This window comes from Papilio xuthus, unplaced genomic scaffold, assembly GCF_000836235.2.
Source record: "Papilio xuthus unplaced genomic scaffold, Pxut_1.1 DF825928.1, whole genome shotgun sequence".
NCBI lineage: Eukaryota > Metazoa > Arthropoda > Insecta > Lepidoptera > Papilionidae > Papilio > Papilio xuthus.
Window position 1 is genome coordinate 1,116,703 of NW_013532721.1, and position 26,340 is coordinate 1,143,042.

At 30.3% G+C, this 26,340-nt stretch overlaps 6 protein-coding genes and 1 further gene across 8 annotated transcripts; 6 read left to right on the forward strand and 1 right to left on the reverse strand.

Moving 5' to 3' along the window:
* Nucleotides 1–2,319: 2,319 nt before the first annotated feature.
* Nucleotides 2,320–4,656, forward strand: LOC106125261 (endocuticle structural glycoprotein SgAbd-5-like). The gene is made up of 3 exons (NM_001312617.1): nucleotides 2,320–2,357; nucleotides 2,444–2,577; nucleotides 4,386–4,656. Exons 1-3 carry the CDS (start codon nucleotides 2,349–2,351, stop codon nucleotides 4,609–4,611), a joined length of 369 nt encoding a protein of 122 aa, NP_001299546.1. The 5' UTR covers nucleotides 2,320–2,348; the 3' UTR covers nucleotides 4,612–4,656.
* A 2,573-nt stretch (nucleotides 4,657–7,229) lies between these two features.
* Nucleotides 7,230–8,601, forward strand: LOC106125265 (endocuticle structural glycoprotein SgAbd-5-like).
* A 975-nt stretch (nucleotides 8,602–9,576) lies between these two features.
* On the forward strand, nucleotides 9,577–10,810 carry LOC106125259 (cuticle protein CP14.6-like). Its single transcript, XM_013322365.1, has 3 exons — nucleotides 9,577–9,605; nucleotides 10,112–10,266; nucleotides 10,576–10,810. Exons 1-3 carry the CDS (start codon nucleotides 9,597–9,599, stop codon nucleotides 10,796–10,798), a joined length of 387 nt encoding a protein of 128 aa, XP_013177819.1. The 5' UTR covers nucleotides 9,577–9,596; the 3' UTR covers nucleotides 10,799–10,810.
* Nucleotides 10,811–11,434: 624 nt separating this feature from the next.
* On the forward strand, nucleotides 11,435–12,409 carry LOC106125257 (uncharacterized). Its single transcript, XM_013322363.1, has 5 exons — nucleotides 11,435–11,499; nucleotides 11,568–11,614; nucleotides 11,697–11,778; nucleotides 11,971–12,075; nucleotides 12,211–12,409. The coding sequence occupies exons 1-5, from the start codon at nucleotides 11,467–11,469 to the stop codon at nucleotides 12,364–12,366; spliced, it is 423 nt and encodes a 140-aa protein (XP_013177817.1). The 5' UTR covers nucleotides 11,435–11,466; the 3' UTR covers nucleotides 12,367–12,409.
* A 1,039-nt stretch (nucleotides 12,410–13,448) lies between these two features.
* Nucleotides 13,449–15,374, forward strand: LOC106125262 (endocuticle structural glycoprotein SgAbd-5-like). Its single transcript, XM_013322369.1, has 3 exons — nucleotides 13,449–13,516; nucleotides 14,182–14,312; nucleotides 15,108–15,374. Exons 1-3 carry the CDS (start codon nucleotides 13,508–13,510, stop codon nucleotides 15,331–15,333), a joined length of 366 nt encoding a protein of 121 aa, XP_013177823.1. The 5' UTR covers nucleotides 13,449–13,507; the 3' UTR covers nucleotides 15,334–15,374.
* A 2,108-nt stretch (nucleotides 15,375–17,482) lies between these two features.
* Nucleotides 17,483–19,147, forward strand: LOC106125253 (uncharacterized). Of its 3 annotated transcripts, none has more exons than XR_001228260.1 (5): nucleotides 17,483–17,662; nucleotides 17,823–17,971; nucleotides 18,050–18,288; nucleotides 18,361–18,531; nucleotides 19,063–19,147. XR_001228260.1 is itself a non-coding variant. In XM_013322358.1 (5 exons), exons 1-5 carry the CDS (start codon nucleotides 17,657–17,659, stop codon nucleotides 19,126–19,128), a joined length of 642 nt encoding a protein of 213 aa, XP_013177812.1. In that variant the 5' UTR covers nucleotides 17,483–17,656; the 3' UTR covers nucleotides 19,129–19,145. The 3 variants fall into 3 exon arrangements, 2 of the variants coding, with proteins under 2 accessions (XP_013177812.1, XP_013177813.1); XM_013322358.1 differs by having other exon boundaries at nucleotides 18,039–18,288; nucleotides 19,063–19,145; XM_013322359.1 differs by having other exon boundaries at nucleotides 18,072–18,288; nucleotides 19,063–19,145.
* LOC106125264 (uncharacterized) lies at nucleotides 19,080–20,679 on the reverse strand. The gene is made up of 3 exons (XM_013322371.1): nucleotides 20,565–20,679; nucleotides 20,075–20,139; nucleotides 19,080–19,443 (listed from the first exon to the last, which is right to left on the reverse strand). The coding sequence occupies exons 1-3, from the start codon at nucleotides 20,586–20,588 to the stop codon at nucleotides 19,182–19,184; spliced, it is 351 nt and encodes a 116-aa protein (XP_013177825.1). The 5' UTR covers nucleotides 20,589–20,679; the 3' UTR covers nucleotides 19,080–19,181.
* Between the last annotated feature and the right edge of the window lie 5,661 nt (nucleotides 20,680–26,340).

Here is a 26,340-nt window from a genome sequence, read left to right on the forward strand (position 1 = left end):
ACGCGCAATAACCGGTTGGATGAAAATTATTGAACACTAACGTAAGACCTTGATATTTTCTATGAAATAATTTGTATGTAGTTGTTTTGCAAATGCAACGAGTTTTTAATGAAACATAAGCCGTGTCATGATGCGTGTAAGAATGATTTTTAACCTTTCCAAATTGCAAAAGTATCATCTGCTTAATAACATCGTTCAAACGAAAATGTTAAAGGCCGAACGAATAGTTCGCCACAAATAATTGATGTTGTAATCCCAGTTTTCCTATTTGACACTAAGATTTAAAACAATTCTTTTATGTTATTATTATTAAATTTCAATGAACCATAAATTATTTTATCGTTTGCTTTAATAAATGTTATTATAGAACAGATATTATTGAATTAAAGATGGGAACTATCCGACGGAAGTTTACACAAAGGGCAAGGTCAACTAAAGAACCAGGGAACTGAAAATGAGGGAATAGCTGTGCAAGGAAGATACGCTTGGGTCGAACCTGACGGCGTAAACTACATCATTATTTACGTTGCCGATGAAAATGGATTCCAGCCAACAATACAACAAGGTCCTAGGGGAGAGATCGCTTCTGCAGTAGTCGCTTCGCTTTTAGGATAATTTTATAAAGGGTACCTCGAAATAACACGATTTGTAAATAGCACAACTTAAAAACCTTGTATAATATGTATATAAATATTATAAAGTATTTTAATTTTGACAATCTTTTTATTTATAATCATAATTTATAATTTCCCGATAACTTCGTTTAATTTTCCAAAAAAATTTCGTGATAAAAATGAGATGAACTATAGTGACTAAAATTATTACTTTTTATTAAAAATATTTTATGACTTTTAAATAATTCTGACTAGGAAAAAGAAAAAAGTTTTTAATAAATCTCTACATCTCATTCAGCTTTTTTGAGATCCGCAAGTGTACAACAAACATCAATACAACTAAGCTTAAATAGTTTAAAATTTAAGTGTGGTTTATTCAATAAAATCGTACATAACTTAAAAGCTTTTGTAAATGAGTTTTTCAAAGAATTGGATACGTATTTTTCAATTTGAAATACATGGTTCATATTCAAATTGACCTCATACAAGTTCAGGAGTGAAACCAAAGAAAGCTTCATAATTTTACATGTCTTATAATTGAATTATTTTAAAGTGTTAAATATATCACTCTCAGCTCACTAAACGACCCCATTTAATGGTTGGGAAGTTACCCTAAGTTACGGGTGATTACGCCAAAGTCAATGACGGCGGCCCAGTGCGGGTTGGTTGTCTTCACACATATCTTTGAAATTATTTTCAGACATGTGCAGGCATTAAGATGTTTTTCTTCACCGTTAGCGACAGATAAACGTTAAATCTATAGAAAAAGTTTATATTAATTATACTTACAATAATGGAATTCCCATATGCGATAAATATTCAGACATTTTCCTGTAAAATGTAAACTAATACAATATTTTTTGTATTTCGCTTACAAGTTTACATAACTCTAACTTATAATTTGGATGAACTATCAGTAGTATCAAAGTAATTTATTTACACTTTTTAATCCATTAAAATATCGTAATAAAACTTGTATAGTGCTACCATAAGTACTTGTTGCGTTTACATCATCATAAACTGTCTCAATTAATGGATTACATCGTAATATAATTTTAAAAAAAATCTACTAAAATTTATAGCTTACCTTATTAGTTATATAGTAAGATTTAAGAAACGTTTATTCTCGTTTAGAGAAATAATCCGGTATTCAATGTCTGCAAATATCTCATTTTAATTCTTCCAATTATAAATTTATATAAAAATCTCACACTTTATAGTAACAATTAAATTATTAAATTTCAGTTTGTAAAAAAGTTTTTTGCATTGACTGGTGCTCTATCTATTCTCACTTACAATAAACATTCTAGGTGCAAACTTATTACAGAATAAATGATAAGTTAGAAACTAAACATGGAAGGTTATTACCAAAAGCGACTGTTTAGTCTATTCCAATATATCACTGTATACAGCAAATACAGTGAAGAGTGTTTTCCAAGGAAATATTCCTCTTAATTGTTCGTCAAATTATGTACGAATTGAATTCTTTCTCGATTTTTTTGTCTTTATATTACTTTATTCATTCAATCGACGGAACCCATGGTATAGACCATTGGAAACACGCACTTGTCCACTTTTCTCAAATTTTAAGTGGTTCACCTTCGCGACCGCATCCCAAGCAAGTATTTGATTATACAACAAAACTAAGTCATCTGGTTGAGATATAAAGGTCGCGAAACTAAGACACCTTTCAGTGTTCGTTTATCGTCAACAACTAAAGGTCATCTAATAAACATGAAAGTGGTACGTAGTGTTTGAAATTGTGATTAATCAACGGAAAAATAATTAACAGAAAAATCATTAATTTAAATGTGATTGTTTTTCATTAGATAGTAGCTCTATGCCTGCTGGTGAGCGTTGCCCTGGCAGCCCCACCTCCAGTATACAAAGCTACAGATAGCCAAAATGCTGCTATTCTGCGATTCGAAAATGAAAACACAGGCACTGGCTCCTACAATTACGCGTAAGTAGATCATTGCATATCTTACCATTTATTACCAATTATTGCACACTAGCTATCGCCCGCAACTCCATTCGCGAGGAGTTAAAAAAACTGAATTAGTAGCCTATGTAATTTTCCAGGGTGTATTCTACATATATAAGAAATTTCAGTAAGATCCATGCAGCCGTTCTGGAGATACCTTCAAACAAACATTCATCCATTCATCCACCTAAACGTTCGCATTTATAACATTAGTACGATTCTCAGTACCACTTTAATTCATATATGACAATATAATGAGTTTAGATTTAGTGCAAAAAGCGATCACTTTATCACAATTATTGACTGAAACTTAAAACACAACATTCCTCTACATTTGTTTTAAATAAATCGTGTGATTTTATTTATGTTGCAATGTCTAATTAATAGGTAACACGCTTTCTCTAAATTCAAGAGCATCTGATCACTTTCATCTTTACCTTTAAATTATTAAATGTAATGTTTTCTATGTTATTTGAAAGAGAATAAGTGGAATCATATTTTTTAAAAGATTGTTTCGATAGTTAAAACACACAGTTAGTCGTAAATCTGCTTATTTTGAAACAACTAAACTGTCAACTGGATTGTATACCGTATTAATGAATACAAATACCTGTAAGTTTCGTCAACACGCGGAGGCGAGTGTGTAATTTAGCAATCAAGTTAAAGCAACATACCACAGGTGTCTCTTTCACTTAAAGTTAGACAGAGGAATGACCCAAACGATTAACTTTAGTCCCCTTCATTTGATAAAGTATGACACAGAAATATCAATGTATGATTAAACGCTGCATGTTCAATATGACGGCTAAGATTTGATGCTCAATTAAGCTAGTTACATACCTTCATTTTGAAATGAACACATTTAAAAACTGAACAGTTAAGCTTGCAGTGAAACGTGTTACATACCTTCAGTTGTATAGCACAGTTTTAACTGAACACTCTGATTGTATAGTTAAAATATACGTATGTAGGCGAAACTAAGAACTGTAGAATTTTTTTTAATTAATCCTCATTTAATCCGTGCAATTACAGGAAATATAATATATTAATACATTTACATTTACATTTGTTACAATCGCAGATTACGAGAGGGAAAAAATGCAAATTTCAAATATCAGTTTTAAATCAAGGCAACAAATTAAAAATACTCGGTCCAAAATTGTCATTGTCAAGGCAGACTGGAACTAATAAATAAAAAAGAAAGGAATGGTAGAATAAACTACGCGTTTGTCTTTCAATCAAAAAACTGGTTTTTGGTAGAACATAACATGCATGATATTATTAACAACATATAATACATATCAAGGAGATTTGCACCAATTAAAACAGACACGAGACTAAGATGGAAGGACAATAATAATAATTTGATAGACACAACGCTTTAATTTTAATCAATCGAATTGTTATGGTCATGGCCGTTTTTCAAGGGTTTTAATAACATACTAGCAATAAGAGGTACTTTAAAAGGCAAACAAAACTTTTTACCTTGTTATAGTGTGCTAAATATAATCAAAAACATTAAAGTACAGATAAATCGATGTTAGTTTTTTAGTCTTCGAACGGAATCTGTTCGCTGCCGGATAGCGTTACCTACCCTACCAGGTAGAAAAAAATCTTAGCAAAATCCTTACAAATGTTTTTAGAGCGTGGTACGTTCTTATTCTTTGGTACTAGTCACATAGAATTTTGGTTGGTCACATTACATTCGATGCTAACCGATGAGAAGCAGACGTTAATTATTTTCCTTATTAATATCAGTATTGTAAAACCTAATTTTTTTTTCTCAGATACGAACAAACTGATGGCACGAAACAGGAACAAGAAGGTACATTAGTAAACGCTGGACTCGAAAACGAACACATTGTCGTCAAGGGTAGATTCACTTTCATTGGAAGCGATGGCGTTACTTACGTGGTGACTTACATCGCTGATGACAAAGGATACCAGCCCGAGATCGAACAGGGACCAGGTGGCGCCGTCCCTGACTCCGTCGTCGCTTCTCTCCTCGGTTAAAAACGAAAAGACTTATTAAATTGTTATTAAATTTTAAATTAAGAATTCGCGTTTTAATTTCTCATTTACAAACCTACAGGTTGTAGTACCTGAGTACCTGTAGAGTACAGTATGTATATTTAAAAATTAATTGAATAGTTTCATAACTGAGCCTTTGAAGTACTAAGTCTTTGAAGTATCGATTTAATTTTGTATGGAGACTAATGTTGTACTATAAAAATACAATTCATCTTAGACCAATGAACGCTCCATGGAATTAACCCATTAATGTTAATGCTACAATTAAACTGAACTTTTTTAAATGTTAACTCGTTAAATTTTAACTTAAAATTATTAAAACCAAACTTTTGAACATTTCAGCGTCATTTTAATAATTATAATTATTTGCCCGCAAATTCGTTTTAGCAAAATAAAAAAGAAATCTCTCTCGTTCAAAAAATAGTACGCGATAGTGTATCTCACCAACAGTGAAAGAATTTTTCCAATCGGTCCAAAAAATTAATTCTAATGCCACCGAGGAAAAACTACAATATTAATAAAACCTAATAATATCACGCCAACATAGGAATTTTATACAATTGACCTTTCCATTAATTTTTTGTCGCAATCAATAGATCAGTACATGTATATTTCAATTTAATATTTTTTGTTTTCTTTCGCGTTTTAACGAAGTTATGGCAATTTTATTCTTTTTCACTGTCTCCGCGTATCCATTAACATCTAAAATTACATTTCCGAATGACATTTACCAAATGTATATATTCCTAACAAATATGACTAATTTAATTTCTTTGATTGTAATTTTAGGAATTATAGGTATTCAATGACGGAATACATACATTTTGGAATAGAAAGGGGAACTAGATTAGGATTAGGCGAAGAAGGGGTCGCATAGGAAGGGGAAATAACCTCTTTCTATGCGTCCCTAGCTCCATCGATTAAAGGCATTATTTGCCTTTATGTTTTCCAGATTACGATACTTAAAAAATATACCACACCTACAATGATATTTAGTTTGTCGAATTTCTAAGTATTATGAGTTTTTTAAAATTATTTATAACATTATAATATTACTAGGTGTCACCCCGACCCCGTCTCCGTGCATTAAAAAAAAACATAATTAGTAGCCTATGTGTTCTTCCAGACTATGTTCTATATGTATGCCAAATTTCATCAAGATCCGTTAAGCTGTTCTGGAGATACCTTCAAACAAACCATCCATCCAAACATTCTAATTTATAATATTAGTATGAAGTATGTTAAGCAAAAATTTATGTCTAATGAAGACAAAGTTTGTACAAATGTCCATACATCTCAACATTCCACTGAAAAGTAAAAAGTAAAAATTTCTGAAATATTTAGAATATCGGCAGACATCGTATTGATAGTACTCTCAAACATAATAAGAGGAGTATAGTACATTTAAAAATTACATTTTAACCCATGTGACAAAACCAGATATAAAATAAAGTATAATGTAATGCCCGTGAATCCGAGGGCATTAACTAGTAGCAAATAAATGTCTCTACATTTTAATATCTTGACATTTAAATAAATTACCTTTGAAAAAACAAATGCATATTTTTTTCTTTTTTCATACTTTTTGTGGCATTGATAAATTTATTTAAATGACACGAACAAAACCATTTTAGTTATTAAACTTTAAAAGGTTATTTATTCATCTCCTCTATAATTTTAATAATCTTTTACTATTATCGTAATCATGTTATGCTCATATAATACAATTCACATAAGATATGTTTCATCGGTTCAAGAGTTGGTTATGTCTATACTCACAAGATTATAAGGCCAAGAAAAAGATTGCATGAAAGATGAAATTATAAAGATGGAAGTGACGACTGAGATTAGAAAAATCTGCTCCATCGACTCTACGGGAGTCCGATAATATGATAATATTGAATATCATCATTAAATTGCATATTTTTGTGAAAATACTTTAAACTGCAGAACATTTAAGCCAAAAAAAATATAGCCAATAATATCCAGTCAAAAAGATGATTAGAATGGGTGCACAAGTGACGACTGAAATGATGGAAGATACGTGGGATGAGGACAAGGGCTATGTCTATCTATGATATAACTTCAAGAACGCCGGCGCCACAAAAACAGGGATACTCTCATTGCGTTTATTGCTTTATTCGTATTAATTAACTACAATAAAACAACTTCCGCGGTTAATTAAGACGAAAAGAACATTTCTATTTTAATTTGATCTGTAATAAAAAATGTAGAACATGCGTATAACAAGTTAAAAGGGTCGTTAACCACGCCTCTCGCTCACAATACTACACCATGAAACAAATTAAGCAATTATGCAATTAATTAATTAATAAATACCGTATGATACTTATTATAGGCTCTGGAACAACGTGTCAATTAAGTATTTGCAAGGTCTATCAACATTGACCTTTATGTAGTTACTTAAGAAAGATGCATAGGTCACTCCGATTGTTAACTAACACACACGTATGCAAACCCTCACCAGCGAAAGCATCAATATAACTATTACAAAGAAAGATGTTTTCGTTTGTACATACGGCTAGAAGCGACCAAGTTTTACGGCTATGTTGCAACCGAGCTCAAGAAGAAATACATTCATATATAAGACAGAGGTTTGAATACGTAACCATCACACAAACTGTGCGTTCTTAGAAGACAACAGTCGTAAATACACAATAGGAAAGATGAAATTGGTCAGTAGTCAAATTAAAGTTATTGAAATTATTGTGACGTGAACTGTGAATAATGTGCCTTGCTTCATGACAATGTTTTGTTTCAGTTTGTTGCCCTCGCTATTATTGCAGTAGCCACGGCTGCACCTCAAAACCCCCAAGACGTCCAGATCCTGCGTTATGAGAGCAATAACGCTGGGCTTGACGCTTACAACTTCGCGTAAGCAAGCTTTTATTCCCAATCACAGTGCTAGCATATTTTTAAATCGAAAAGAAATATATTGACTGTTAAAAACACATAGAGATAAACTTAAGCTCATTATTCAGTGGGCTTTTTAAAATCTGCAATGCAATTTTTGGAAGGACACGTGGTTATCCTTTGTATCACTACCATTTAGAACAATATTTTCTTTTTCTTTTATTACATTTCGATAATGTCGAGAACGAAATATGCGAAACTCATCTTTTTTAAACTGTTTTATAGTTTGCTTTAATAAAACTTAGAATATTATTGAATTACAGATGGGAACTATCCGACGGAAGCTTACACGAAGAGCAAGGTCAACTAAAGAACCAGGGAACTGAAAATGAGGGAATAGCTGTTCAAGGAAGATACGCTTGGGTCGGACCTGACGGCGTAAACTACATCATTACTTACGTTGCCGATGAGAATGGATTCCAGCCAACAATACAACAAGGTCCCGGAGGAGCGATCCCTTCTGCAGTAGTTGCTTCGCTTTTAGGATAATTTTATTAAGGATGTCTTGAATTAACACAATTTGTAAATAGTACAACTATAAAACCTTATATAATATTTATATAAGTTCGATAAATAATGTAAATAAAGTGTTATAATTTTTACAACCTTTTCATTTATAATTTATTAATTAATAACATTTCGTGATAAAAATGTATTGATAGTGGCTAAAATTATTACGTACTAGCCATAGCCCGCAATTTCGTCAGCACGGTATTAAAAAAAATCTATTAATTTTGGTCTAAGATGTGATAGTTTAGCTTCTCAACAGTGATATTTTTTTTATTAAATCAGAAATTTCATGGCCTACTCAAAGCCAACAAACAATCAAATCACACTTATCCTTTCTTTCCCGCGAAATGACATCAAACATACACGTTCATTGGTCAATCAATGAATTACGTTAAAGCTCAGTTAACTCATTATAAATGTGCGAACAGTTGGCTTGACTTCTTTAAAAGTCTCGCAAAATGTTTTTTTTATTATTTCAACTCGTGCGTTTGTTAAATGTTGTAGCATATTATACGTGCAATACCTAATGTTATTATCAATTTCAAAATAAATGTGGCGAAATTTTGGCATCAAATAAATTGTATTTCGAATTATCATATATAAAAGCCTCCATCGAATTCTGAAACATTATGTGCGCTGTGACTAAGAAATTTGGTGTTGAACAATGTTTGAAACTGTCACATTAATTTGTCACCACCACACAAATTTATTTTGTGTATTATGCACATATAAATATTAAGAAGTTTGAGTACATTCTCGTGTGCTATAGAAGCGAATTACTATTTGCAACATGCAAATGTTTACGATCCATAGCTTCACAAGTATATTCATGACCACTTCAGCATTATTATGGCTATATATATGGCTGGCTGAATATGCCATTCTCTTTAAAGGATTTTCAAACATTAAAAAAAGAACTAAAAAAACATACACGTATATAAATTGTGCAAATATTTTTTTGATTTAAAACTAGTTTATTCAATCATAAAAGCTTATTTTACTTTTATATTATAATACCATAGACAACGAGTTGATCGTGAATTTATCTGCCGAAGTACAGTACAAGTACATATAGTTATCTCCAATTTATCAGGGAATTAATGATGTTCATATGTTTCTGGGTTATGGTCAAGGAAAATTTAAGCTTAATTTTAACAGTTCCCAAATATGTTTTGTTAATTTTTGTCTTCAATGACTTCAGTACAAAAATGTCTTTAAAGGGTAAATTTTTTATTCCGGCTGTAAGTAAATTATGGTCTACTATTTTAAGAATGAATGTTGACATTCTATATTGATATACATCTTAAAATAACGATTCTTTCTTAGTTTTGTTTCAGGGAAATAACTGCCACAGTCTGACAATATTATTTTTTTATTTTAACAAAGTCGAGTAGTTTACCTTCATTGCAGCTTCTTAGTTAAGATTTACAACAAAACAATACATCTTATTAAGATATAAATTTTGCGAAGAATGCTAAAAACGTTTATTTTACCTTTAATCAACCTACGATCAACTGTTAAAAATGAAAGCGGTAAGGGACATTTATTTAACTAAAGACAAAACGTGAATTCGCCGTTGTCTCAAACAAATCAGTACGAATTTAATTGGTAGAGAATACTTATGTAATTAAAAAATAAAATGTGTATTAAGAATATAAATTTTATAGACAAGTTTATATACAGAAATTTTTACTCGTTATGTTTTAATCATCTTATATGTAAAATTCTCGTGTCACAATGTTAGTTACCATAATCCTCCCAAACGACTGGACCGATTTTATGAAATTTTATATGCATATTCAGTAGGCATAAGAATCGGCTACTATTTATTTTTTAAACAAGCGGAGAGCTGGATGAGAGTGGCCGAGGATCGTGCTCAGTGACGTGCCATGGGAGAGGCCTATGTTCATCAGTGTACTAGTATAGTCTGATGACGATGAGGGGACGGAGTAGCGATAGCTAGTGCTGTTATAAAGTTTTCAAGTGTAAAATCTAGAAAGTGAATAATAGTATTAACTAAAATTAAATAATTCTTTAGGTAGTGCTACTGTGTTTACTTGGGGTAGTATACGCGGTTCCAGCTCCATCTTTCTTGGATAGTGTAAGTGACTGCTATGACTCCAAGGACACTTTCTGGACCTTCGACAAATTTGAGAGGAGTTATAGTGGTCATAAAGTTGCTTACAGATTTGGGTAAGTTATACCTTTAATGTACAGATTTTTTTACAGGAGGATACCACTTTATATGGAGTTATAATACTATTATTGACAATAATTACCAATAAAAAATATGAAAAAAATGTTGTCTACTTTAGCTAGCTCCTTAACAATGTGACGTCAGAATGATTTAAAGGAACATTTTTAATATTGCAATATTTCATTAATGGCGGATGAAAAAAACAGATTTTTTTTCGATATTTCGAAACGGCGAAACAAAAAAAACTTCTAGAAAGGTCAATTCAATACTTCTAAAGGTTTGTGTAGTAATGTAATGATTTTCAGGTTTGAACAACCAGACGGTACGAGGCAAGAACAAGAAGGAGAATTTGTAAACAAAGGTGGAGAGGACGTTTTGTCTGTCAACGGTTTTTACTCGTACATAGGCAACGATGGTGTAAGGTACACTACTAAATACAAAGCCGATGATAATGGATACCAGCCTATTATAGAACAGGGTCCTGGTGGCAGCGTACCCGACGCTGTAGTTGCATCTATGCTTGGATAAATGAAAACTGATTAGCACTTATATTAAATAAATAACATAAGAAATAAATAAATATTTTTTGTATTATTTTCTAGTTTTAATTTATTTCACTAAACCTTCTTCTTATTTATATTTTAAGATGGATGGATGGAAAGATGGATGTTTGTTGGAAGGTATCTCCAGAACGGCTACATGGATCTTGCTGAAATTTGGCATACATGTAGAAAACGGTCTGGAAGAACACATAGGCTAATTAAGTTTTTTTTTTAATTCCGCGCAGACGCAGTAGCGGACGACAGCTATTATTAATAATTACATAAAAAAAAAAAATACTTTCTTGTATTATTTTCTAGTTTTAATTTATTTCATAAAAGTAAAAGAATTAGATAATTACGGCCCAAATGTTCAACAACTAAAGAAATTACCACTTACATTAGTTGAAACTTCTGTCGTGCGCTAATTTTTATTACTGATATAACATTGAATATCAGTCTCTCATTCCCTTTTCCCGCTTTCCTTTGCAATACCTGATCACAAACATATATTTGAATCAAATAAAACAAAGAAGTATTTTTTTAACCTCGATGTAATAATAAAGCTGGTTTTATCACAGAATATAGTTTTATTACTAGTTTTATATTGTAAAAGTATATTTTATACAAATGTAACTGTATTTTGTGCCAAACATTATGTTAAGGAATAGTTTACCTGTATTTTGCTTAGTAAGTTTTAACAAAAACTTAATCAATATTTTAAATTATTTTTCTGATTAAAAAAAATCAATTTTCAGTGTTTTCAAATTCTATTTAAAAAGTCTCAAGGAGTTATTTACACGTAGTAAGTGACATGGCTCTTTATTTAAAAAAATTAAAAAAAAAACATTGTCATACATCAGTATTTTAATTGTATTTATGTTTAGCGAAGATGTCGAGTTGAGACGAATTTTTCCAAATGAATTTCCAATGGATACAATAAGACGAAGTGGTTCTCCATTTGCTGAGGTAATTTCTCTGCTAAAATTGTACAATAAGGTATTGTACAAAGATTTGTACAAAATAAACAACAAAAGTTTTCTTAAACGTAATGTAAATCAAATAAAAGCAAATCTTGTCCTTTACTCTATTATAGATAAAAACTTTTACATGCCCCTAAATTATATTAGTAAACTATTTAATTACAATTTTTTTTTTCAGCATTTGGGTCGTTACACTGAACTGAAAAGTTATTTCCATCATCCTAAAAGTAAATTAAATAGTCATTTTGAAGAAATGATTTGCTACAACAAAAATAACAAAAAGGTTAATTTTTTTAATCCAAATTCTAAGGAATAGGAAAAAAAGATAAAATACTTTATAGATGAATATGGAAGTTTGTACTTTAAATATATTATACATATTTAAGTGTGCAAAGAACTGTAATAAACAATTTTTCAGATTTGTAAGATTGATGTGGACCGTTATTTACCAGAAGAAAACAGTTATTACTCGTCTGTAACATCAGAGAGCCATGTTGATAGACGACGCGTCTACTGCTTTATGCTGCTTTGTTTTACCGAAGATGAACTGGACAGAGTCGTAGCTTCTTTTTAGAATCTAGCAACAATTCTAGATGAAAATCAACGAATATTTTTCACGCGCAATAATTATTATTATATTATTTAAATTTTAAAAATATGTTTTATTAATATACCTATTTATATTGAAGACGAAGAAAAACTTCAAATGCATTATTTTTATGAATTTGAACTGTTAGTCGTTAGTAAAAATTTATTTACCTGCGGTAAAAAAATAGCAAACATTGGTTTAGAAAATTTTGCATACAATTAAAGTCTTGTTTTATACAATATATATGTATGTATATTGCAAAACGTATACATTCACACAAAATCTATTTTTATTTAAAAGAAATATTTACTGAACATAAACTTTGGTATTTAGTAATACAACACTACACAAATATTCTAGTAGAAGGTATTGATTAAGCAAAGCCATAGGTTAACATGTACAAAATACATATGTAAATATTATAAGTACTTCTAATTCGCTTAATCAAAAAGTCAATGTTATTCAAAAGCTTGTCATTATATTAATACACTAAAGGTTAAAACGCATCACCCTCCTAACCTTTAAAACAATTGACTACATAATTGTTATAACATCTTTCATAAATGTACATATAATTTTTTAATATTTTTTATCATATCCGTTCCCTAAGACTCTAGTCCTTTTTCAATTGATAGGGGTTTCAATCCCCGAGAAAAATGTATTGCTTTAAAGAAGATAACTCGTCTAAGACACTTAAATACAAGCTTCCAGTAACCCAGGATAATTGAATGAATTTTATAATAATTTTGTATTAAATGCGTAATAAATTTATTTTAAAACGAATCTCCGAATGATATAGGTTAACATATTACACAAGTTTAAAGCTAAAAGAGATTATTGTTTTTTTAAATTGCTAGTGGAGATTTGCCAACACGGCTAATTATTATGAAGCATATCTCTATAAAGAATAAAAAATATTACAAAAGGCCACCCATCGTAGTAATCTTCGAATTAGCCAAGGTCTCATAGCGACATCTTGCACTGGTCAACCATACAATGTTGACGAGATAAACACATGTAAGTATGTTGCAATAGAACTTAACTCGTAGTATATAAAATGTGTTTGCATAGACAGGCAAACATACTTCGATTGTATCGATTAAGTGAAGCTCGCACGCACTTAACTATGAAACTGGTGGGTACAGATGTGTAGTTTAAAAGTGTAGTTTTAAAGTGACTATACGAAGTGAAGTGTATTATTTATACTTAAAATTGCCTTGTTGTCAAAATTAACAAGCATTCAACGGTACAGTTTCTGTAGGACATGCAAAATGTGTACGTTTTATATGGTGAAAGCCCTTGCTTTAGTCATCAGTACACATATCGGAAACATATTTCAGGAGTCGGTCCATAGCTAAAGATTTAGTTCTAACTTTAGAAGTTAACTAATCGTATCTAACGGTATACTTCTTTACTATAAAATCGTTTCAATTATAACTGTTATTCAAAAAGCTGAGACTACTTTATCTGACATTGTTATTCGTTTAACAATTTATCACTTTTAAAAGTAAAAAATAAATGTGAATAATTTTTTCGTGTCGTCAAACTGGAACCCTTAGTGCAGATTTGTTCTAAAAAAGTAGATTCCTGTCATTTAAGAAGCGAGCGTATCACCATCTCAAAAGCCGGTAACGCACCTGCGGTTCCTCTGGTATTGCTGATGTCTATGGGCGTCGACGAACACCTCGGTGTATCCGTTACTCGTTTGCCTTCTTCTCTTATAAAAAAAGAAATTAAACATTTAAGTGCTATATGTATCTAACGATATTAATTTGATTGTTATATTTGTTTTGTTTCCAGTTTTTAGTTCTCTCCGTGTTGTCGGTCGCAGCCGCAGCACCTCAAGCAGCGTCGCGCTCGGCTCCGACCGAAGAAGTTCAAATTCTAAGATTCGATTCCAGCAACGATGGACTTGGGTCCTATAATTTTGCGTAAGTGTGACCACGGACTTTGTTAAGTTCACAAATTTTCTGGTTTAGCTTCCTTGTTTAGCTGAAAATATTTTTTACATGAAACTAAAAACTTTTATACTTTTTAACAATGTTTCCTCTAAAAGAAATTTTCTTCCTAAAGATATTAAATAACAATAAAATAACGAGAAATATAGTATAGTTTATTTTATTTAGCTAAATAACTTTAACTAATGTGTCTAATAGAATGCGGACATACAAGAACTTTGAACTCAAATCCATCGTTTCCTAACATAAATTATCGCTATTAAAATTAACGATCGAATGTTTACAGATTTTAAATACGAAAACATATTACCAAAGTCATTGAAGATTATGATCACATCCCGTATAACTTCCTATAAAATTTCCAGGTCTTTTCAATCTAGATTTTAAACAAATAGGTACTGAGATAGAGGTTTGTTTACATATAGATGTTACTTTAATCTTATAAATCCTTACTACAGTATCATACTTAAAATTTACGTGGATTGACGTAAAATTGTCTTTACGTTTATTCGAGGAAACACGCTTCAGTATACATTACATAGTATCTACTTTGTGGCACAACCTAAAACTTTCAATGCATTCTAAAAACGGTATCAACTATTGAATAGATTTTTTGCGTGCATAAAAAGTCTAGGCAATACAAAGGAAAATAAAATAAAAATAATATGTACCGTTTTTCGACATAGACAACGCAACGATCAACTCAACATTCAAAATTCAAAATAACGTGCTTAAATACGTTGGATATAAGATAAATTTTCTTTACAGTTTCGAACAAAGTGACGGCACAAAGAAAGAGGAGCAAGGTGAATTAAGGAACGCGGGCACTGACGATGAGTTCGTGGCAGTCAAAGGATCTTATTCGTGGCAAGGACCTGATGGCGTAGTATATACTATTACCTACACCGCTGACGACAACGGATTCAAGCCTATCATCGAACAAGGCCCAGGCGGCGGCGTGCCACCAGGAGTTGTCGCTTCTCTGCTTGGTTAAATAGTCATTGTATATAAAATAAACTAAGATATTTTGTTAAATGTTTTATTACTTCTAATTTTTATGGTTTTCGCATATACTAAAAAAGCATATATATTCCATTGACCATCTTGTGTAAACGACTGGAATAAATGGTAACCGCAATTTTTGTATTGCTTAACTTTAAAAGCACATAGAAGTTATCAAGAATTGATCGCTGTTTTACTGAAGACTAGCTGTCGCTCGCGACTCCGTCTGCGTGAAATGAAAAAAAAACTTAATTAGTAGCCTATGTATTCTTCCAGAGTATGCTCTACATTTATGACAAATTTGGTAAGATCTATGCAGTCATCCTGGAGATACTTCCAAACAAACATCCGTACATCCAACAAAACATTCGCATTTATATTATAAGTAAGATATCTGAACATAATCTTGACTTAAAAACAATAATATAAAAGTTTTATCAAGTTAATTCTTTTTGGTACAACATTCTCAAATTAGATGACATATGAAAATAAATTGAAAATTTTGTGTCATCTCAAACGCCATACGACATGCGTTGTTTTTTGTAATTCTAAATTTTGTCTGCATTATACCAAGTAATATAAGTATATTTTTATATCAAGATATTTTAAACGGGTTATTTTAATTATAATTCTGTACAAAAGTTCATAAATTCACAGAAATGACAAAACCCAAGCCAAAAACAGGGGAAATAGTTTTTTCAGCATTAAAGAAATTAATGAAGAACACTGGATGGACTTGCCGCACGATTATTAAATTCATTAAATTGGAATATAAAATATCTGATCCAAGAATTAACAGGAAGGTGTCGAGGTAATATTTTTCATTAAAAAAAAACATAAAATTTGCAAGTAATAATAATAAAGGGAAATATTCACAATGTGTACTTTGTTTACTAAATTGTTTTCCAAAACATATCAACACAAGCCACAGTTTTATGATAATCTGTTTCATGATAGGAAAATGTAGAGAACTAAGTACATACAAACATAACCGTTAGTTTTTTACCACGCATAGATAATGACCTCTTATAGATATGTTGATTATGATAACCAGTAGTTTAATGTTTAGGGTACAGTTTGCAAAAGAAAAAATTAAACCTATTTTCTTTAAATTTTTTGTACTTCACTTATCGTATATTTTCTGAAAAGTTTAAACAACGTTTCTTTTAGGGCATTAAAGCGTGGTGTGAGGATGGGATTACTACAGATGGAAAATGGAAGATATCGTTTGGCAAATAATATGTCAAAAAGTTTAACAAATTGTCGAGCCACAATACAAAAGAAAAGAAGGTGTGCTTGCGTACCACGCAGACAGAACTCAAGGCTTCGTGACTATAGAAAAAATTAAAATCTTTTTTTTTTGAGATTTGTGTTATTTGATAGCTGCATACAATAAAATTACTATTAGGTAACTTACTTATCATTGTAGATTGTTACCTACTAATCCTTGTAATATAGGCAGTTGACTGGATACGGAAGAAAGGGAAACATTTCTTTCTTTATCTTTGACAAAACAGAGATACCTCACGGTTAGACAATTAAAAAAGTCATACTAGCAAGTTACGTTCTGTAAAAAAAAACGTTTGAAGACCTGAGTGGCTAAGTTTATAAAAATTGGTGCAACTACTAGGGTTTACGAAATGGTAGAAATACGTTATATCTAAAGTTATAGTTACGAAGACGTAGGTAGAGTAAGTTCATCTCAAATCAAATATTTTAAAAAGGAAATTTTGTTTAAGTGGTAACTTTGAATTTGGTTTAAAACGTACCAAACAAAAAAAATTGTGATACATTTTATTATGTGTAATCTGTACGGTTCCGTATCTTATTTTAAAACATTTTGTTAACTGTTAGTTTTAAAAAGATTTTTTTATCAATTAAAAATTAAATGTAGGCAAGCGTAAAGTAAAACAAAAATTAAATACTACAACATTGAAATATATACTTTAGTAAAGGTGCTTAGTATAATTTTATCCACATTTTCTATTAGATCGAGAGCCGACATAAGCCTTGTTTATAGTGTATTCGGCGTACTGAGGAATCCTAAAGTTCAAGGCAATTGATCAGGAATAACAACAAAAACACAAACCGCATAATGGACATATCTCTTCTCATTCAAGTTTTAATTTAGTGAAGTGGAGTAGAGTTTTGCAACTGTTCAGTTAAATTTGAAGACATTTTTGTGACTACTTTGTTAAATATTAATCTTAGTAAAAAGGTGTAATGATTTTATTGCATCTCTCAAAAGTTTCTATATGGTCAACTTAAATCTTGTTCTGACTTTGAGTTGATTAAGATAATAATACAACAAAAATATGAAGGTAAGTGGTATTTTAGGTCTATATTTATCTTAAAGCTACAATCCATTTCAATTAAATTAAATAAAATTGTATTTAAAGATTAAAAACGTTGACCATGCTGCAACAGAAAAGTATATTATTCTGGAAATTCATGGTTAAATATTCCTTTATTAATTTACAGGTTTTAAAATTACTTTTGCAACTCAACTTATGTTGCTATGCCGTCAGTTTTGTTATACGAAAAACAAAGATATATCGTCCAATACCGACTGATTTTGTTAATAACTTGGAACAACAATCTTCGAATTTTGCGGGAGGCGATATTAAATTGTATGTATCTATATATTTTCTATTTATTTTTAATATTTATTCAATTGAAAAACAAAATCCCGTTTAGAACATTTTTAGAGAACAATCCTTTTACAAACAGTGATAAAGTACTCAGCATTGGAAATTTAATCAAATCACTTAGAATACCAGGATTCATTGTTTATCGTATAGTTCTTAATCGCGATGATACAGAAAATTATGAGAAAGCTAAATTATATCCAAAATTAGAAACAATTGAAGAAAATAAACACTTATCCAATATTGATATGGAAAAAAGAAATTGTAGCGAAGCTCTTAATTTCAACGAAATAAATAAGGTAAGTTCAGTTAATAAATTATTTGAAGTTATTCATCGCAAAAATGTTCTAACAATAAGAAATGTTTTACAGGAACCCGATTATAAGAATGTAGTTGACCAAAAATTTGTTGAAATTAATTGTGATTTGAAAAGCTCTATAGATAAAGAAATAAGTAAGGAGGAAACTACAACAAATATTAATGAAGTTACTACTGAGATTTTAAACGAGAATTCAACAGTGACGTCCGAATACGATGATGAGGTGGTTTTTAGTGTTACTCATACATAATCACGATTAAGAATAATTCCTAAAATTGGCACTTAACTATAATATTTACTTATAATATGAGGATAATATTTCAACCATATTTCATTAAAAGGTTGATAGTTAAATTAGTGATAAATATCAAATTATAATCTTTACAAAATTAACAAATAAACTGGGTTAAACGTTTTTCTATGTGCCTCAAAGGTACGCGTTCAATGACCCACGGACGCATCGCACGCATGGCTCGCAACGGATTTGCCGATCTCATACGACCACTGTACCCGGATTTTTTTTAAGGTTAACAGTGTTTTCATATCATCGGCTAACTGATTTGTGTGACGTCACCGGTACACAACGCATTTTTGTTCATAAATGCCGGCTTTCGATGCGGGCGGATTATAATGAACGCAGCCCTATGTAAAATCATTAAAAGCAAATTAAAATCCGTAGCGTGCCGTTCGTGTGGTGCATCCAACGAGCGCCAATGAACGCCTACCTTCAACCTTTTTTCATCATTTTTTTCAGAATTATGGCAGTTTATCAGATCGACATAATCTTACCCCAGCTGTAGTGGCGTCGCTATTAGGATAAATATTTTTTAAATAATCGATTAAAATAATTTATTTTTTAATTATAATAAGTGCTCATCTTTCACATTCTGTATGACAAATTCTTGTATCTAAGAATATTTCAAAGAACATCGCAACGTCGTCTAGGTTATACATCCAAAATTCATTTAATTTATTTCCACTATCATCAAAATCTCTGTATAATAAGTTGTTCACTGAACCTCCACTAGGACCATTGCGTAAAGCGTCGTGATTATTAATAATAAGAACAGCTTTGCGGTTTTCTTTCAAAATAAATGATGTATTTTTCGTTGTGTCATTTTGCAATGCATGATTACTGGAATAAAAATTATATTTGTTAGTTAAAGTTTTTTACTTAATATTTTACCTTTTTCTTTACTGTAGTTACATGTTATAACTTGTTCTCATACAACGCGACAAATAAAATAATTATACGACAAGGGAAAAAATAATTCTTTACATCTGAATTTCGTGTTAAAAATTATACGTTGTGTTTGAAATAATGACAGTCCTGACAAAATTGTTAGGTCCAAAAATAATATGCCGCGTGTCGAATTTCCGGACATAAAAGTATTAAAAAATCTTGTCTCGATGACCCCATATTTGCCTATACTCATTTCTTTTTACCAGAGGATATACGAAGAAAAAAAGCCAAACGTAAATTATTATAGTATGAATATCCGAGAAGACAAAGTAGTTACTACATCTTTACTGGGAATTTATAAATTCATAATATACTTACTTTCTCTTTGTTATAAAAAAGTTTAATAAACCGAATAACTAATATGCAGACAATGTTGTTTACAATTAAAATACATTTTAAATCTTACTACTTCAGACCGACAAAGTACAAAGTTCAAATGTAGGCAACATTATTATTATGATTGTTAATCTAAACATATAAAAAACGAACACATTTACTAGCTATAATTTTCTTTTTGTCATACCTTTTTTGTTTCTCGTGGATCGTATCGTTTATTGTGCATCCTATAATTACAATTGAACAAAAAATCTGCAAAAAAAAGTAACTGTAATGAGTTTTTAATGTATTAGACTTTTTGGTATTTATTCTAATCATTCCGAAGAATAGTTACGGATGTGTGTAAACTTTGATGATGAATACAAACATTAACATTATTAAATTTAAACAGATCCTTCTTATCAAGTGTCATCTTTAATGTTCCATTCTTGGCCAATTTACCCTAATTGCCACGACTGGTATGAACAATTCAACGACATTTCCCACCTAACTGTGACAATTAGGAGACAAGGAACAGAGTACAAAACACAGTACAATGGGTATATTTTATCGTAATATTTTTTGTTAAATCTCTATAAATTTAAGTTAAAGTGACATAAATTATTGACTTTCAAGAATATAAGATACCCACATCAAATTATAAATCATACTAAAATATGATATGAACAGTTACTTACGCACAAACTTTTTAAAATATTCATTTTGAAGTAATAATAAATATGGAAACAAGTTTATGGGTTCCGCAAATTTAACACAGTAACAAACCAAAGAATTACACAGCGCTTAATACTTTGCCGGTATTGGAGAATTAAATAAACTCATAAAAATATGAAATGCTTTTCTTAAATCTTAGCTGATACCATGATCGTATTTTCATACTAATGCCTGCATATTTGTTTTCATACATTTAAGTTTGACAAGTTAATTGCTAAATAATGAAATATATTTGTTGTTTGTGTTAAAAAAGCCTGGATTGTTCCCTTTTCAGTTCTTTTTCCATTCACTCCTTCGTGTTTTCTCGTTTACTTAGCCTATAGGCAGATAATATGTATCTGCGTAGCTTAAAAATAATACAAATATTTATATACATTCGTGGTCTTTCAGTGCTTTGGTTTGCTACTGTTTTATTTTTCAAATAGAACGAAAAAAATGACAAAATGTTTTGTACAGGTATTTCTAAGCGAAACCGGCGGTTATTGTTATGTGTTAGATTGCGTGATCAGCAGTCTGTCAGTTTCATAAATTAGCATCAAATGTTTAGAACGTGTCAATTGCTATTTCAGAACCACAGGCGATATTGCGTTGTTATATATTAATGTCATCAAGGTATATGGGTAGCGAGAATTATAAGTTTAGATGTTCAAATAATACACGCATTTCCATGAAGTAGTAATCAAAATTTTAAACCGTTTTCTGTCTAAAAAAATAAATGAAACAAATATTTTAATGTATATCAATATTAAATCTATCTTGAAGTAACATTACGACGTCTCTTAAATTGTAAAGCCACTTTTTGTAAACTTCATTACCATCTTTATCGACTTCAGAGTAATATAAGTTGTGAACATGATCGGGGAGCTCCTTTTTCAATTTATTGCCACGCAGAAAGTTTGCGCTCCAGTCTCTTAGACTATTTTCACTGAACAATTTATCTTCTTCAGACCTATTGTCACGTATTATAATTATTATAACATTGTTTTCAGTCGCCTCGCGAACTCGTTCATTAAGATCTGCTAAACTGATTATTTCATTTTGGCATTCACCCAAATAATTCATACTTAAAATAATAAACAAACACAAGTTTTTCCGACTCATATTACAGCAACCAATAATTTTAGAGTAACTTTTAATATCTAATTTTTGATAGTAACGAAACTACAAATTAAAATTTTATCTTTAATTGATTTTGTATAATTGATTAATTTTATTTTCAATTCTTGACTAACGAACCAATTGAGAAATGATTTCTCTTAGTAATAACAAATGGTTACGAAAACAATTCTCGATGTGTGTTTTAAACTTCACGAACTGAAATCTTGTGTTAAATATTATATTTGGCATATCAAAATAGTGCTCAATACAAAAATTTCAATATATTCTTTAAATTATTTTAATGTAGTTTAAGCTTGAACAATATACAACATAATAACTGCTACCTTGTAAATGTTAACAATCTCAAGTTCTAATGAATAAAGATATCAATATTAAGTTATCATTTTAATAAATAATTTATTATAAAGTTATTGATAAATGTGAAGTATTCAATGGCTTTGACCTTCAAAATATCTGCGTCTGAGAAAATCCAATAACCGTATCTCATTAAAATGTTTTATCCCCAACTGCACCAAATCCTGTCCTCGTTTTAATTTAGAACGCAACCACTAACCGCTTTAAATAACAAGTAAATGTACTTTCGAAAGATAAGACTTTATTTAAATGATGTCTTAAGGGGGCGAGATTTCTTTTCTGAACATTTATTTTGTTGCTGATCAAAAGATTTTAGAGTTAAATCAATTTTTCAACCTTGGAGGTTAAATTTAGTGTGACTGAGTTTGAACCACCTTAATGTTTGAATTTGTAGAGTGAAAATTGTAAATAATGAAGAGATATTGCAGTAGTATTATTAACAACAGCTTATGGTAATGTTAAAGCTATGAAAATTCATACTAGTACAACTATTATAAATTACAGTGTTTAATGATAATTGAGTAGAAACGGTACTATTTTATTATCTTCCACAGTATAATCATTGTCAAAAACTATGTCGTACACTAGAATACGTAGGAGTTATAAAGGTTAGAAAAGGCAACGGTTGTGTCACTGTGTAATTTCCCTAAAAACAAAAAAAGTAACTGCATTTAAAATTGTATCTTATATTTCCTTATTTATTAAATAAACATTGAACGAGACATTTCTCACGATTAAAGCAGCTGTTCAAATGTAAAATACCTATCAGATTTGGGTTGCAAGTGAGCATTTATTAAAATAATTTATTTAACTTTTAAACACAAACAGATTAAAAAAATAATAATTTGTATTGAGATCGAGACGTGGAGTAACACTTATATTTTGATGTCACCAGATCGGATCAAACTTATCAGTTTCACCGTTGTTTAAAAATAAATTTCTGTGTGTTAAATACATTCCAATACAATACAATAATATGCCCTAGTTATTGGTCTCATAATATATTAAATATACAAACTACCGTAACCAGAGCGTAAAGCCAATTTTATACATTTCAACTTCCAAAGCACGTAATAACATCACTACAAACAAGCTGTGTTCATGCCAGGGTCCTAACATTAGGAGGATGCTCTTAGACTGATAAATTATATGTAATTTAAATAATAAACTGCTCTTTACAAATAAGCAGGAACAGAAATATATGTACTGAAAACCAGAAAGCAACAAATCACGTAGAGATACAAATTTCCTACACTTTCACTATTTGTACATATAGGTATCGCATTGGCACGTGCGCATGGTCATAACATTTATTACAATCTGAAAAAACAGTACATACAATTTGGAGTTAGATGATTCTTATTTTTATGGTCAAAATACGGTAATTAATTAATTTGATCAACTTAGTAAGTAAAGACTTTCATAGAAGTCTGTCTGGCCATAAATGAGAAAAAATACTAATAGTCACCGGGACTTATTCCATTTTTCACGACTACACAATAGGCGAATTAAACGGTCATCATTATGATGTACGAATCTAAGAAAACGTGACTAAATGCCCAGTGATATTGTTAATAATCTTAAACGTGTTAATACAATAGGAAACAAAAGAAAGAGGAAATGCTTAATATACCTTCTCCGTACTATTCTCTTTTAGACGACTGACGTCATCGGTGGCTTACCAGCAATAAAAGTTACACGACAAGTCATCAATCATTTTAAGTTCAACGCAAGTGCACATAAAATTCTCGTAAGCTGTGCAATTTGGGTGTAAGATGGGTTTAGATTTGAGATAACAAACTACGGTATCACATACACCTTAAAACAATTCAGACATAAAAAAGGAAAAAAACGGTGAACGTTATAATTTATTAACGACACTGAAATACAAAATGTTTTCATTATAAATTTAATAGATATTAACATTTTTGAGGTTTAGTTTTTTAGTACTGTATTTTGAAATCTGAAATAGACTCTATGTACATTAATTTCCTACAAAAAAATGTACTGAGAAATCAAGAATTACTTTCTTCAATTTACGTCTTTTGCCACATTCCTTATACACTTCACTAAAATCATAATTTATTGTTTTTTTATTTAAATTAACATTAATTTTAGCTGTCATTTACATATGTACTAAACGTCACTTGTGAGTATTATAGCATGCATCAATCTTATTTGATGATCTGCTTCGTGTAAAAATTCATATTTTATCAAGCAATTAAGTTTAAGTGTCATATTTTTTTAAGGCAGTAAGAGAACTTATTCGTTACAAGAATCATAACGATGTGTATACTAACTACGTATGCATGTACAGTGGCGTAAGTTGGCGACAGTCCGCTTACCTATAGAAAAAAATCCTTGTTTATTCATTAGACACACTGATAGTTTAGACATTCGCGTTTGAAAGAGGAAATTTTCCCTACCTATGCGTTAATCCGTCGCCAAAATATTTTCCCTTCCCACCCTTCCCTTGTACAAAAACGCTGGATAAGGGAAGAGGACTAAAATTAAGCCTCTGGAACGCACACTCGTTTTCATGCTTGTTGTCTGTGCAAACGTGATATTTCAACGGTTGAGCGAGCCCATTCGTGCATAATATGTTTCCTGATATAATGTTGGTTTTGCCACAGTTGCTTGCCATATCAATGTTTTACTTAAATAAAAACAACAAGAGAAATATGTTATTTTAACAAAAAATTAACTTTTCAAGGCGAACAATACGTTCAAAAAATTTTAACTTCAGAAGTTGAATACCGCCAACAAGTACTACTGTACCTACATTTATGTAGTCGTATATATGTATGTACACTTAGAAAGATGTAAGCTTTATTAAATTTCGAAATCCAAGGCTTTAAAATTTCACAATACGTAAATAACGTAATACCTAATTTGACATATTTCAATTGCAAATAAGTTAACCACTTCAATTGTAAAATTACATCCGTTTAATTATGCCTTCTAAATCAATTTTTCATTTTGTTAAGAGTGATTTCGATATTAGCTAGACAAAAATAATGTTTCTTTACAAAAATCTTTAGATAGTAGACCTTGTATTTCTTTTTGTAATTCTCTATCTTAAAACGCTAAAAGTTTCTTAATACCCTGATGACTTTTAATAAATCTAAAACTTTAATATGAATCGTTTATTTTTATTTTGAAATATTTTTATCAATTTTTCCCAACATAAGTACTATTAAAGAATTTCAAAATACAATGGGCTTCAGTCAGTAGATATAGGAATGATATGTTTTATCGTCTCAGGAATTTAAAAACAGACTTGCAATGACAAACTGGTATTTAGGATGCTTGTTAAAAAATGTAGAAGTCTTTTTTATGTTTGTCTTCCTGACTAATTAGATATTTTATCTTTTAAAATATTCCGTAAGGCTGAATTGTTTTGTTGTTTTTGTTCTTATTTTCTCATATAACTGTACAATAAGTCTAATTATAAATTGCATATACATCGACTTGAAAATTATTTTAATGTGTTCTTGTTATATCTTAGGAAAATAATTACATTTATGTAAAACAGTATGTTACTTATTGCGTGTACATGTAAATACATATCTTCTTGAATTTATCTTTAAGCGTATTAAGGATTTATTTATTTGACGCTCGTCTGAGCCACGATAACGACCATCTAAATGAATGCGTGTTCCAATTTATTTTATTTCGATCGATTCATTGATATGTTTAAAAAAAATATATACGCTGTATTAATCTGACATAAATTATATACAGTTCTAAATTAATTATTACTCGTTTATATCACGATTATGTTAAAAATAATTAATTCGTCATTAAATGATTTTTAAACTGTTATATTTTGTAACTGGAGAAGACATTTGAATTTGTGTCAATGAAAAACGAGTCGATATGCATATTACAAAACTTTTATTGTTTGATAAAGTCTGAACGGTTAGATCGGCCTTTTTGCACATTAAAATATATCTATAGACGTTTTTTTCATGCCTATATAAATCACAAGCGCATATATATATAAAATGCATTTAATGATGACAAAGCACAGGAGAAAATTGTAGAATTATTTGCTGCTACTTTTTCTTCACGCAAAAGTCTGAGGCCAAAACAGATTATTCTTTGAAGTAGAATAAGTAGCTAATAATGAAACCTACAGGGATTTTCATTAAAAATAATATAACTGTACACTATTTACAGAATAATACTAGTGAATATCGATAATAGAACAAATAAAATAGATCTAATGCACACAATTACCGCTAAAAAACGGAGAAAGTAAGT